This window comes from Hypanus sabinus, chromosome 12 (genome assembly GCF_030144855.1).
Source record: "Hypanus sabinus isolate sHypSab1 chromosome 12, sHypSab1.hap1, whole genome shotgun sequence".
In the NCBI taxonomy this organism is placed as follows: domain Eukaryota; kingdom Metazoa; phylum Chordata; class Chondrichthyes; order Myliobatiformes; family Dasyatidae; genus Hypanus; species Hypanus sabinus.
In genome coordinates this window covers 66,746,510-66,761,566 of record NC_082717.1, presented here as the reverse complement: position 1 = coordinate 66,761,566, position 15,057 = coordinate 66,746,510, and the positions used below count along the sequence as shown (strand labels likewise).

General features: G+C 42.8%; 1 protein-coding gene across 2 annotated transcripts in view; it reads right to left on the bottom strand.

The window, feature by feature from the left end:
• Nucleotides 1-15,057, bottom strand: part of slc1a4 (solute carrier family 1 member 4) — a 210,337-nt gene that overhangs the window by 12,884 nt on the left and 182,396 nt on the right. For both annotated transcript variants that reach the window (XM_059986147.1, XM_059986146.1), the window contains one exon: nt 1,619-1,813. In XM_059986147.1, coding sequence (XP_059842130.1) covers nt 1,619-1,813 — 195 coding nt within the window. The remainder of the gene's footprint in view (nt 1-1,618; nt 1,814-15,057) is intronic.

Here is a 15,057-nt window from a genome sequence, read left to right as displayed (position 1 = left end):
AAACCAACTATCTGTCATGCAACGTCGTTAGAAAAAAGGGTCAGTCAGGTCATTGTCACATTGCTGAATGTGGGAGCTGACTGCCAAGTTCCCTACGTCATGACTGAGTGGTGAAACTGATTCAGTTAGCCGGATGGCCCAATTCTGGTGCTGTCTTATGGTCTTATCACAACAGTTGCAACACAAAGTACTTCAATCGCCTGCTCAGGGCCTTTGTGAGCTGAGTGTGCAAGAAACTCTACAGAAATTTACTCCAGCCCTGTGAAGGTCCATTTTGGTCCTTCTTCTAGCATTTCTGATGGCAGCGCTGGTCTATTTTCATCTATATGTTTGGAGATATGAAATTACTGGTGAAATAACATGCCAACACTTGTCAGACAGTGAATGTTGGCATGGTGGCCTAACACAATTCAATAGATGCAGCAGACTTGAAATTAGTTGACCTAATTTTTTCCAAACTATAGGACACGTTGATTGGGCATCAACAGAATCATTCAGAATTAAAGTTTATTTTTTAAAAAAAGATCAGCCCCAACATTCTGCAAGGTCTGGCAGTGAAGGATTTCCTGTGCACAAAGTGATAGCACAAACTGCCTGTATTTGTACAGAAACCTGATTCCTCTCGTGTATGAGGAAACTAGAAACAATGAAAGCAGACGTTCAACAAAAGTAGATGCTCAAATTGCGACAAAAATTAGGCAACATTTATTTCTTTTATCAATGCAAGTTTCAACCTACGATGTCATCCCAGTTGTGTAAAGGAACTACGGTTTCAGTATTAGTAAAAGCGGCACCAGTATTCTCCAGAGCCTTTAACAAGAAAGAAGCTTCAGAGTGGATCTTTCAACCTAACTGCAGGCCCAGACAGTCGGGTAGCCAAAGGATGATCAGAGAGATAAGCTTTAGAGAGCATCATAGAGGTGGAGGATCAACGTGTTGAGGGGAAAATGCTTGGGGAGACATCTTGAATGCAAAGGATCCACGCAACTGAAAAAGACCTGCATTTCAACAACACATTTCACATTCCTTTTTGAGACATCTCATGGTGCTTTAGAGCCACTGTAGTAAAACTTCATTTTAAATCAGCCTCGAATGATGAGTTAAGTCATTCCCCTCTCTTCATTATAATGGTCAAGTTTAAGAAAGGTTCCATTAGATTCACCACAAGTGTGAATGGAGAACCTGTCAGTTAAACAAGTTGACAGATTTAAGGTGTAGCATAGCATAGCTAAGTAGCAATTACTAAAGTTTTTTTTGTGTTTTACATGATCAGGAATGCATTGCTTTTAAGGCCAATGGAAGATGAATCAATAGGGAGCTGGAAAAGAGAGCTGGGTAAATTTCCAGGGCAATGAGGAAAGTACAAGATGGCTGGAGCTTATTGTGCTACATTTTCAAAGAGCTAGTAAAAGGCACAATGGGCTAAACAGTCTCCTGCTCTCCATCATTCAATAATTCTTAGATCCTATTATGTCCATAGCATCATAAAGTGGGACTTCATTAGCAACTGCACTCATACAGAAGTAAAAAAAAAACCAATGTGCACTCGTTCAGCAAAAGATGGAGTTAAGGGCAGTGGCACGGGCAAGCAGAAATGCAAGCTGAGAATGATACTCACATGATGGTAAAGATCTGTCCCGCATCTAAGGTGACATCATTCAAGTGGGCAATGAATACTGCAGCAACGCTCTGAAATATGGCAGCTCCATCCATGTTGACAGTAGCACCAATGGGAAGGACAAACCTGGCGATCCTTTTATCGATTCCATTGTTTTCCTCAACACACTTGATCATTGAAGGAAGGGTGGCAGAGCTGTAGAATATCATTGTGAGATTGTACAATGTATATACAGAGCAACAAATCGTCAAACAGTATCACAACATCCCCAAAATTAGACACCAGCAAATAACTAACCCCTAACCATTGAATTCATTCTGTATCTATATAGCAACTTTACACTCAAAGCAGTTCAGAGAACTAACTATCAAATAAAATTTCATAAGGAACCTCAAAGACTTAAGGGGCATTTTCAAGTGTGTATTTAATGAAGAATTGTGTTCCTTCAAACTTGCCATTGTAACTATAAGACCATAAGACATAGGAGCAGAATTAACCATTCAGCCCATTGAGTCTGCTCCGCCATTCCATTATGGCTGATCTTGGATCCCACTGAACCCCATACACCTGCCTTCTCGCCATATCCTTTGATACCCTGACCGATCAGGAAACTGTCAACTTCTGATTCAAATATACCCACGGACTTGACCTCCACCGCAGACTGTGACAGAGCAGTCCACAGATTTACTACCCCGTGGCTAAAAAAATTCCTCCTTATGTCCATTCCAAAGGGCCACCCCTCAATTTTGAGGCTGTGTCCTCTAGTTTTGGATACCCCCACCATGGGAAACATCCTCTCCACATCCACCCTATCTAAACCTTGCAATACTCGGTAGTTTTCATTGAGATCCCTCCCCCCCCCACCCCACATTCTTCTGAATTCCAGTGAGTACAGGCCCAAACCTGCCAAATGCTCCTCATATGCTAAGCCTTTCATTCCTGGAATCATCCTCATGAACCTCCTCTGGACTCTCTCCAATGACAACACATCCAAGAGAGAGTGACACTGGCTGAGAGGTTCCCAGCCCTTCTGAACCATCTGACCTCTTCCTCAGCTTTCCTGAAGAGGGTCTGACGTATCCACAATGACTTAAGAAGAGCTTCACAAGAATCATTCCAGGAATGAAAGGCTTAGCGTATGAGGAGCATTTGATATTGCTGGGCCTGTGCTCACTGAAATTTAGCAGAATGGGGGGGGGGGGAGTGGGATCTCATTGAAACCTATCAAATGTTGAAGGGCATAGATAAGAGTGGATGTGGAGGAATCTAGAACACAGCCTTAGAATAGAGGGGCATCCATTTAGAACGGAGATGAGGAGGAATTTCTTTAGCCAGAGGGTGGTGAATCTATGGAATTTGTTGCGACAAGTGGCTGTGGAGGCCAGGTCAGTGAGTGGATTTAAGGCGGAGGTTGATAGGTTCTTGATTAGTCAGAGTGTGAAAGGCTACTGGGAGAAAGCAAGAGAACGGAGTTGAGAAGGAACATGGATCAGTCATGATGAACTGGTAAAGCAGACTTGATGGGCCAAATGAATGACCTATGCTCCCATGTCCCATGGTCTTATGGTCAATGAATGGCCACTGCAGCTGGCAAAAGTAGTCTTCCTGGGCCAGCCGAGAAGTGAGCAATGGAGGACATCAACTCACAGTCCAGCTCAGACCATTCAGTGGTGGTCCTGTCCTGGTCAAACAACATTCTCCATCACCCAGGCTTGGCCAAAAAGCAAAGTACTGAAGATGCTGAAAACCTGAAGTAAAAACAGAAAATGCTAAGGATACTCTGCAAGTCATGTCCAACCAATGGAGAGAGAAACATCCAAAACATTAACTCTTGAGTATTTCCAGTATCAGCAACGATTAGAGGGTGAGGTTTTGTAGATTTCAGATTAGTTCATTGTCTGATACACCAGCATGAAATGAAAATCCTTGCTCAGGTGAAGCCACATTTAGCAGTTTAGTTCAGACACTAAATATGGCAAGTCCAGACATGAAGGTCCTTTTCTTATCTAAACTCAAAGCAGCATAGCTATGAATACCACATGGGATCAGCTGGACTGCTTGGAAATGCTCCTGCATACCGAAACATTCAGGAACTGCAATCCCAAACTAAGTATAATATAGTGAGTAATCGGCACAGCAGGAAATCAGGGGAGAATTCTACACAGAGGGAGATGAGCGTATGGATCACGTTACTAGAGGCTGCACTGTGAATAAGATAAATAAATCCAGATAAACACACACAAGAAATAGAACACTACATTCAGGGTGTTAAGAGTTAGGGATATAGAAAAGGTTGCTGCAGAAAGAGTTAAGGGTCAAACTCTGCTAGAACGACACAAAGACACTAAATTTCCTGTCCCTTATTCAGATGAGTAAACCAGTTGGATTTTAACAGCGTTGACATCATAAAGATCACTTTAACTGAAATTACTTTCTCCCCCCACCATCTCAAACTGTATTTGAAAAATTCACTGAGATGCTGGTTGGGGTTACTAGATTCTGAGCCCAATAATGTTTAATGTTAGTGTTCTGCAACTTTCAAGTCTGGTGTTGACTCCCCATGCAAGACTGATTAGCACTATGATATCTCTCTCTCACCCCGCCCCCCCATTGCATGAAAAGCAGAGTTTGCTTTTGTAGAGTTTATTTAAACAAATATTTTTGTAATCTTTAGTGAATGCATCAGCAAATGCTCCTGAAGTATTGTGTCCATTAAGACATCGATTTTACAGCCCAGCTCTTCATGGAAATAACAAACTACTTAATAATGACATTTCTCCCTTTGCACCTGTTAAAAGCAACTCTGCAAAAAGCCTTTGCTCCTACAATCTGAGAATTTTAATGAACAACATGCTGACATTGGAAACAATTTGAAAAGATCTTTAAATCGTGCAAATATTGGTCAGCATCCACGTGATCCTGTCAGAATTCTAGCATCAGACTCATTACAGGAGAAACTATATCCTCTCTTTCCTTTGCCTGGATTTTGCATATACCCACACAATGTTATGTGCAAGTTCGTTCTATAGAGTGGTTATTTCTGGAAAAAAAACTTTCTCTGCCACACTACTTTATAGGACATTGAAAATAGAAATCTACAATATATTACAGGCTCTTTATATTCCAGGCCTACTCTAGAAACTGTCTAGAATTTCCCTAGTTCATAGCCCTCTATTTTTCTAAGCTCCATGTACCTATCTGATAAAAGACCCTATTGTATCCACTTACACCATTGCCACCGGCAGAGCATTCCACACACCCACCACTCTGTGTGAAAATGTATTTCACACCCACCATTCTGTAAGTTACAGTGAGAAATATAGAAACACAGAAAACACACAGCACAACACAGGCCTCCCCCAGCCCACAAAGCTCCGCTGAACACGTCCCCACCCCAGAAACCTCCCAGGGCCACCCATAGCCCTCCATTCCCCGAGCTCCATGCACCCATCCAGAGGTCTCCCAAAAGACCCCATTGCATCTGCCCCCACCACTGCCACCAGCAGCACACTCCATGAACCACCTACTCCCCACGCAAAAGACTCATCCCTGACATCCCCCTCCACCCACCTCCAAGCACCCCAGAACTGTGCCCTCCTGTGCCTGCCACCCCAGTCCTGGGAAAAAGCCTCCGACCATCCCACACACTTCCACCAGGCCACCCCCATCCTCCGCCGCTCCAAGGAAAAAAAAAAGGCCGAGCCCACCCTACCCATCCCCACAAGGCACGCTCCCCAATCCAGGCAACATCCCTGCAAATCTCCTCTGCACCCCCTCCACACAGCCAGCTTTGTGTCTTTGGGAGTTGCAGCCCATGGCTGAAATATTAATCGTCAACATCTCCATCATTTTTCCTTGCCAAGATTTAGGAACATCCAGAGAGTTCCAGGGAAAAGCAGTCCACTTGGTTGGTTCCCAGTCTACTATCTACACATTCACCCACTTCCACAGTGGAATTGGTGTGGATGGATTGCTTGTTCTGAAAAGCACAACATGACTGCCAAAGAGGAGCAGGAAGGAGGAAGGAGAATAAAAAGCAGGTTCAAAAGAAAAACAGATTTTGGTGCTGTTCCAGAGCTTGAGGATAGAGAATCACACCATCTGTAAAGAAAACTTGCCAAATCTTCAAGAATCCCTCTCAAAACATCGGGCCTCCATCATCCAGAAGCCAGTTGACACACGAGGCCTACGCTGGAATGCTAGCATTTAAAAGTTCAATTTCTGATCAATCCTTAAATAATATTATCATCAGTCATTCATCATCACTGGGCTCAAACCTTGAAACTCTCTAAAATAGCGATGTGGGACAATCCTCACACACAACCAGAGCAGTACAAAGTAGCAGCTCACCATCACTCAAGGCCAATTATTGGTGGCCAGAAAATATTGGCTTCTTCAATGATCAATGTTCTAAAATATCATTTTCTCAAATGTTCATCTGGGCAACCCTGTCAACTCTTCAGAGCCTCCAGTTAATACAGAACTTCACAACATGCACTCACTCCTGGGCGATATATTCCTTCTCCTGATTCATCTTGCTCCCTGACTCCCAGTTCACCTGAGCATCAGATTAGTCCCCATCTCATCCCATCTTCTCCCCACGCTTTCTATCCTGCACTTGTATGCTCTTTGCTTTTCTCTTTGTAATTCATAAGCTTAGGTTTCAAAACGGAATGATTCACCCGTCTTCAACCTGAGCTCTGGAACTCTGCCAGATCTATCCCTTTCAATCTGCTTTTGATTTTCATTCCTCCTTCCTGCTCCTGTTGACAGTCTCATCCTGCCAGAGAATGGTAGCATTGCCACAGATGGCTATGGAGGCTAAGTCATTGGATATATTTAAAGTGAAGGTTCTTGATTAACAAAGACATCAAAGGTTATGGGGAGATGGCAGGAGAATGGGTTTGTGAGGGATAATAAATCAGTCATGATGGAATGGTGGAGCCAAATGGCCTAATTCTACTCCAATATCTGATGGTGACATGGTCTTCTTACAATGAACCATCCCATCACACCAGTTTCACTACTAACACAAAGGCTCTTACTGTCCTTTATAACATCAACGCAGAACATATAACAACACAAAACTGTTAAAAAAAACAGGAATGAAATGGAGCAACTGTTGTTCTGTTTTGTAACACCAAACCATAAAACTATCAAAAGAAAAACACAGAGCTAAGGCCAACATGTCCTTAGTTCAACTTTACTTTAGTGAGGTGCGCACGTGACGTGGTAGAGTAACAATGTGTTCCATTCACATACCTCTACATATAACCAGTAATGAATTATGTAAACAACAAAGAATGCTTAATCAAATATATTCACAATATTACTGAAAAATTAAATGCACAACACTCCTCCCTGCAAAGCTAGAAACGCTAACTCAAAATAAAACACATCTCAACTTATATACATTATGCTACATTATACAACTACTATATAGACATTGATTGCATAGTAAATTTTAAATTATCCCATTCAGGCCCAATGATTCAATCCTGTGGGGATTTCTTACCCTTGTGGGATAACATCTTTCCTGACAAAGGTGGTGGTGGGGTGGGGAGTCACTGCTCGGCAGCGGATACTTGCGGCTGTGAAACAACCTCAGGTTCTGGGGCTTCCTCCATGCTGACTCTTGGACACAGGAAGTGGTTTTGACAGTTCTGGACATCTTTCTTCTGGAAGTGTTGGCATCCTGAACAGAGCACGGCGAGCTGCTCGTTCTGCTGATCTACCCCAGGCCACCCGATAAAGTTTCGAGCCAATGTTTTCATTTTGACCATGCCTAGATAACCGGCATGAAAGATGCTCCAACACCTTAGCCCTCAGCTTGAATGGTACAACATAAAGCCCCTGTCAAGGGCAAGTTCATCCTGGCAGTGGCAAAAATAGGGTAACTGGAGTTTCTGCTACACATTCCAATTATTTTGGGAGCACGGAGACCTGAAACAGTATGGGGTCTTTTCTGGATCATCTCTGCTGTAATAGGAAGACTTTCAATTTGCATTGGAGAGAATACATTAAAATAAATTCCTCACTTTTAAAATTTTCCAGATATTTTCTTTTCCAAGGGCAAACAGGAAAATCCATTAGAATTTTCATGAATAGTTGTCCTCTTGAATTCAATCTTGTAACTGTCCTCCAAGAAACAGAGCCTGTCTTTGCATTCATGCTGCTGCAGTTAGTGGAAGATTATTCTGTGGATTGACAATAGATACCAGTGGTTGAAGATCAGTAATGAGGGTAAAGTCTGGTTGAAACGATGCACACCCCAAACGAGACTCAAGGCCCCTCTGTCGGTCTGCATAATTTCTCTCTGCAGTGGTAAGGGAATGTGAAGCAAAGGCTCTGGTATATTCTCTGCCATCACTGCATACCATAAGGCGAGCTGTCACAGTGCAAGCTTCACTGGATGATGTGGATCATGATGTGTGAGTACAGTGTCTGACGTCACCATCTCCTTTGCCTTTTTGAAAGACACCTCACACTGCTTTGTCCATTGCCATTTCTTCCTGATCTGTAGTAATGAGTTCAAAGGGTGGAGCACAGTAGCCAGCTTTGGCAGGAATGTGTTACAGTAAATGACAAATCCTAAGAGAACCACAACTGTGACATGTCCTTTGGCCTTGGGGCATCCACCACTGTGTGAATTTTCTCAGCATATTTGTCCAATTCTTGGGTATCAATTGTTACGAACCCCGTAACTGGGTCACTTACCAGCAAAGATAGAGAGGTCCGTTGAAGTCTGATGGTACTATTTTTAACAGTATTTATTAGTAAAAATATACAAAAATAATATCAATGCAAACATACATATAATATACGTCATCAATACTAAATCTAAAAGTGTGGGTATAATAATAATCAATAAGAAGTAGCTCTATCATTGTCTAGGGGATAATGTATTGTCCGATGGAAATATAAAAGTCACTCAGTTCATTCAGTTCATACAGGCTACAGCCTTTGGGGACCGCTGGGTTTTCAATTGTTGGAGAGAGAGAGGGGTTTTGAGAATAGAAACTTGCCAGCTTTCCTTTATCCGCTCTTGATCCGTATCTGTCCTTTAGTGAGGCCGTTCCGTGGAAGACTTGTCATCCGGGGAAGGATGGACACACACACAAGCCCCCACCGGTCTCATACATTTCTCCTGGTGTGTCTGAAGGGGTTGTTCCCCAAATCCTCTTTTACCCTTACTCACGGGGTCTCAGATGTCAATCAGGTTGGAATGATGCAATCCCTCAACCAGTCCACTCTGGTCATCCCCTGAGGGCTTCAATGAATAGTACAGTACTCAATACACAATTCCGTCTCCTAGAGACAATGGCCATTATCCGGGGCTTTGTCTCGCTGAGACCAGGACACATTCCAAAACCTTGAGGATTCTCTCATTTTCTGGGTCCCAGACCCGAATTAATAGCGATCTTGCAATTTTCAAAAAGGAGTGGGCTACTTTGTACCCTTCGGCCCCTCAGAGTTGTGGCACATTCGTAACACCCCCTTCCTTCAAAGCTTTTTTACCATCGGTAAAAATGAATTACTACAGTGTCTTACAGGAGTTCAGAATCTAACACAATACAAGAGTTTTTTTTTCCACTACAGAGTAATACAGTTATACATTCAATTCAGCATCTAAACAGTTAATGATTACATTGTCACTTCCTTTAATATCTTAACATCTTGTACCTTAATAAAGTCTTGTAGCATCAGACTCCAATTTAATAACTACCTATTTTTATTCCTTTTCTTCAGCAAACAAAAACTAAAGAGTTGTGATCTTAGCTTAAATGTATACTACAAAAGTTCAAGCAAATACTAATCTTTATTTTACTTTCAAACTTAACAGTCAATCTTCCATGGGGGTTGTCTTTATTATTCACATGCTTTGTCGAAATCCCTTAAAACCTGATCCGGTTAGTTGAAATGGCATCCCGTCAACCCTCGCCCCCTTTCCAGTTAACTCCCACGTGGTGAGCTCGTGCACCAGTGTGGAATAGGCTTTCACCTGCTCCTTTCATAGGAGTTATTTTATCAACAATGTGGTCCAAACTTAGACCATTTTCCGAATTTCCACACAATTCTTTAATTTTAAGCAAGTTGCTAGTTTTCTCTTCAGGACCCTTCATGGTATTAATTTTCAGTTTAAACTCTTGGTCCAAACAGCATTTCAAATTCTGCCTTTTCACAGCACACTCTTGAATAGCAATAGCATGTGGGGCAGCTTTACATTCCAAATCAACCTGTAATTGATTTGCAGGCACTGTGTTACCAAGCCATTGTCTCTGTAGCCTGGTGGCTGCTTCTGACATCAATCCAGACTTTAAATTTTCTTCATTCAATCTAGGAACTACACTTTTCCCTTTTCCTTCAATAATAATATTCACCTCACCACCTCTCATCTCCTCACTAACTTTTAACACACCTTCGAACACAAACAACTGGGAATTTTCACTTCCCACTATTACCAAGGTTAACCCGTTCTTAACTGAACTAAGTCCATCTGACCCACAACGATTGCATTCCTTTTCAACTGAATCAAATACCTCAGACTTTTTCTGAGCTCCATTACTAGGTTCAGTACCACGTGCATCCACATCTTGAACACAAACGGGACATCTGCCTCTTCCAGGCTTTCAATACCCGTACCCTTTTCAAATTCTAAATTCCCCTGATCCTCCCAGCTACTCTCTGGGCAACTCCCTTCTGGAGTGAACTCAACCCCGCAGGCTGAAACAACCTCATCTGCCAACCCAGCAGACTTCTTCAAGGTAATGGCATCCTTTTCATCTAGGACTACCCTCATTTCATTATCGGGAACACTTTTAGAATTTTCAACTTCTTCAAACAGTTCTGCCAAACCAGACAGATCATCCATGTCCAACCCTGGACCTTTTAACAGCCTTATCTGTTTCTCATCTTTACTTCGTGCCTCTATAAATTTCCTCCTGGCTAAGGGCAGGTCTACCTCCTCTCCCTTACTCTCTTTCACTTTCCTATTCTCCGTTTTACCACCCTCTAAACCCTCTTAGTACAGGGTCGGTTAAAACGTCTCGGCCAAATCGATACTGGCCTGATTTAAACTGGTCTCGTTCTCAGCTGCCTTTCTCGACATGCTGCAAGTGGTCGCGCATGCGGGATAGATCTTGGAACCTAGGAGCAGGACCTCAACACTTACAGGCTGGCTCGTCAGCTTCATTGCTGACCAAACCTTACCACCGGCTAAATCGTTACCAAGAAGGACGTCCACGTCAGTTCTCGGGAATTCTGATCGCACCCCTATTTCAACTGGTCCAGATACCAGCTCACAATTTATAATGATCCTATGCAAGGGCACCGCTTCTGTCCCTTTTCCTATGCCTCTCAAAGCTACCATTCCAGTCTTGCGACCAAAATCTAGTACCCTACTGCTAATCAATGACAGTTCAGCTCCCGTGTCTCTCCAGATCCACACTGGAACTGGTGTGTCTCCCTCTCTCACAGACACAGTTCCTTCTGAAATACATTTCTCAGACCCTTCTCATACTCTGTCTACCTGGGGCTCTCTCGTTGATTTACTCATCACCACAGCACATCCTATATGGACTGCTGCTTTCTATTTTCCTGTCTCCTTCCTCGGAGCAAGGCACTTAGGTGCAATATGACCCACCTTTCCACAATTGAAACAGATCAAGCCAGGACCTCTCCTGCCGTCTTGCCTCTCCTCCTCAATTTTACCACTAGCTCTCAGCGGGATCTCTGTCTCAGCCGGTGGGCTTTCTCTGCCGTTCCCACAGTCTCTCTGGTAACTTTTATTCGAGGAAAACTTTGTTTTGTGGGTTAGGGCATATTCATCTGTGAACCTAGCAAATTCGGAGATGGACTTATTCAGCTTCTCATTCAAGTACATCTAGATATCATCTGAAACACAACCTTTAAATTCCTCAATCAGAATTAACTCCCTGAGTCGCCAAAATTCTTCTTCCACTATTTCTGCTGCACACCAACGATCCAAGAGCACACCCTTCTCATAGGCGAACTCTGCATAAGTCTGATTCCACCCTTTCTTTAAATTTCTGAACTTTTTTCTATAGGCCTCCGGTACCAATTCATAGGTCTGAAGAATGGCCTCCTTTACTTTCTCATAATTCTCAGACTCCTCCATAGACCACGCCACATATGCCCATTTTGCCTTCCCTTTTAACACACTTTGTAACAATGCCACCCACTGATCTCTGGGCCACTTCTGATTCACTGCCACCTTTACAAAATGCAAGAAATAACTATCAACATCCGTCTCCTCGAACGGAGGTACTAAGCTAAACTCCCTACTAACATAAAACCGCTCCTCTCGATCTGACCCTTGAGCTCTTCGCTCTTGCCTTAACTTCTCCATGTCCAGCTCATGCTGTCTCTGTTTCTCCTTCTCCCTTTCCTCTGCTTCCAGCTCTTTTAACCTAATTTCATGCTCCCTCTGCTTCTCCACTCTATCCTGCTCTTTTTCCTTTGCAGCTCTTTCTTTTTCCTTTTCAGCTGCTTCCAGCTGTTTTAACTTAATTTCATGTTCCAACCTTAATTTCTCCAACTCTAACTGAGCCATCCCACTAGCTGGTGCCTTTTCAGGGATATTTTCTAATACCTCAGCAGAAAACACATTCTTCACAATATAATACTGAGTTATGGCCCTCCACACCTCCCGCTTTTTCATTGACAACCTCACCTCTGCGAGGTTTAGTCCTTACACAATATTTATCAAGTCTGACTTTGTGGCCGCCTCTAGCGCCTCCAGAGTCGGGTTTTCTATAAATTCATCCATGTCCATCTTTGCTGGTTTCCTGTCTGGCTACCTGTGCAACCAGATCCAAGTTTGGACTTAAAAGCCCAATTCACTGGCCCTCCAATTTGGTATCAAATCCCGAATGAGCCCCCACTTTGTTACAAACCCCGTAACTGGGTCACTTACCAGCAAAGATAGAGAGGTAGCGATCTTGCGATTCTCAGAAAGGAGGGGGCTACTTTGTACCCTTTGGCCCCTCAGAGTTGTAGCACATTCATAATACAATGGTGTGATCAAAGTAACTGATGCTTGGTTTAAAAAATTCATACTTGTTGCATCACACTCTGAGCCCATAATCTTTCAATCATTTTAACACTGTCTCAAGATCTTAGAGGTGCTCCTTATCATCCTCACCAGTAACACTGACGTCATACTGGTTACACTGAGTTCCTGGGCAGCTTTGCTGCACCCGGTCCATAGTTTTTGACCAGAGTGCAGGTGCAGATGACACTCCAAAAATAAGCCTATCAGAGTGATAAAGCCTTTTGTGAGTGTTTACGGTGAGAAACACTTTGGACTCTTCTTCCATCCCCATCTGTAGGTAGGTTTCAGCTAAGTCCACTTTGCTGAAGTGTTTTCCTCCAGATGTTTGCAAAGATCTCCTCTATCCTGGGCAAAGGGTATTGATCAACTTTAGGTACTGGGTTGATGGTAACCTTAAAATCACGATGGATCTGAACATACCTAAACTACCTGGTTATTGGGTCCACTGGCACTGCCCATGGGCTCCAATCAACTTTGGAAGGATTCCTTCTGCCTCCATGTGATCTAGCTCACTGGCTACTTTATCACAGTTGTTATCAGGAACCGGACGGGCTTTACAAAATTTGGGTGTGGCACTGTTTGATCTTTGATATGTTTGAGTTTTCCAGTGCCATCCTTGAACACTGTTGTAGCATCATCCATTATCTTTCTTAATTCACTTTCAGTTGAGTCTGTTGCAGGGGATGTGACATGCAAATTGTGGATGGATCACCAACCAAGTTGAAGTTGTCTCAGCCAATCACAGTCCCAGAATGCAGCCCCTCCAATTTTAAGCACCATACAAGCCCCATGAGGCTTGCAAGTTGTATTTCATTGTTATGAATGCCATTTCCACAGGAGTCATCTTTTCTCCAATAAAAGGTTTTAGTTGGATATCTGTAGGCTACAGTTCAGTATCTTTGAAATACCACTCAAACTCATTTTGTGGAATGACTGAAATAGCCAAGCGACAGTCCAATTCCATTTTAATTAATTTGCCATTAACTTCAGGTGTAAGTCATATTGCTTGTCTTTTGTTAGATTTCACATTGTAAATCTCAAGGCTACTCAGTCCTAAGTCATTCTCATCATTATCAGATTTTTCATCAACAACATGTAGACTAGTGCTTTTTTTAAAATAGCAACGACTTTTTTCTTTTTCTTGTGCAGTCCACTTATTTTGACTGCCTGACATGTTCTTTGTATGTGTCCAATTTTTCTTGCATTTTCTGCAAGTTTCACATTTAAACCTGAATTGATTTGGTGTATGTAAGCTCTCACCACAGTGACAACACAATTTGTTCAGCCACACTATTTCTGTTTACACATTGCAATTTTGTTCACACCCACTTTAATTCCCGACTGTAACTCAATTGCTTCTCTGACTGCGATTTCAACTGCTCTTTTAAGTGTGAGTTGTGCTTCAGTTAGGAGCCATTTCTGAATGCTTCCTTGTAAGATTCCACAAATTAAGTGATCTCTCAATGAAACATTAAGCCCAACACTGAACTGGCAATGCTCAATTTCTTCAATTAAGCCATGTAAGCTGAAATACACTCCCCTGCCTTTTAATTCCGCTTACAAAACCTAAAATATTCTGCAATCAACAATGGTTTCACTTCTTAATGTTCCTGAATTCAATTTCATAACAGGAAAGCTCAAAGAAAGGGTCAAGGTTGAAGACCAGAAACACAGTGGTCAGCCATGGAAACTGAGTGCAGCAGACGAGAGATACATCAAACTGACATCCCTTCTAAATCAGAAGTCATCCAGCACTGCTATCAGCTCTGAACTCACAGAAACCACTGGAATGCAAGTCAACCCTTTTACAGTCCAGAGAAGTCTTGTCAGAAGTGGTATTCGCGGAAGCACTGCTGCCAAAATTCCATTCCTCCAAAGTGGAAACAAAGCCAAGAGACTGACCTATGCACAAAAACACAAGGACTGGGGTACTGAACAATAGCAGCAAGTGCACTGGACTAGCGAGTCAAGATTTGAAACATTTGGCTCAAACAGGAGGCTGTTTACCTGCAGAAGAGCTGGAAAATGCTACATGGATGAGTGTCTGCAGACACCAGTGAAGCACCAAGGAGGTTCCCTGCAAGTTTGGGGCTGCATTTCTGCAAATGGAGTTGGTGATCTGGTCAGAATGAATGGAATCCTCAATGCTGAGAAGTGCAAACAGATTCTCGCCCATCACACAATACCATCAGGGAGGAGTCTGATTGGTCCAAATTTCATTCTGCAGCAGGACAATGGCCCTAAGCACATGACCAAGGTCATAAATAACTATATTCAGTGAAAAGGAGAAAAAAGAAGTTCTATAAAAGATGGTATGGAATCTACAGAACACTGATCTTGGCATCATCAAAGCAGTCTGGGATTC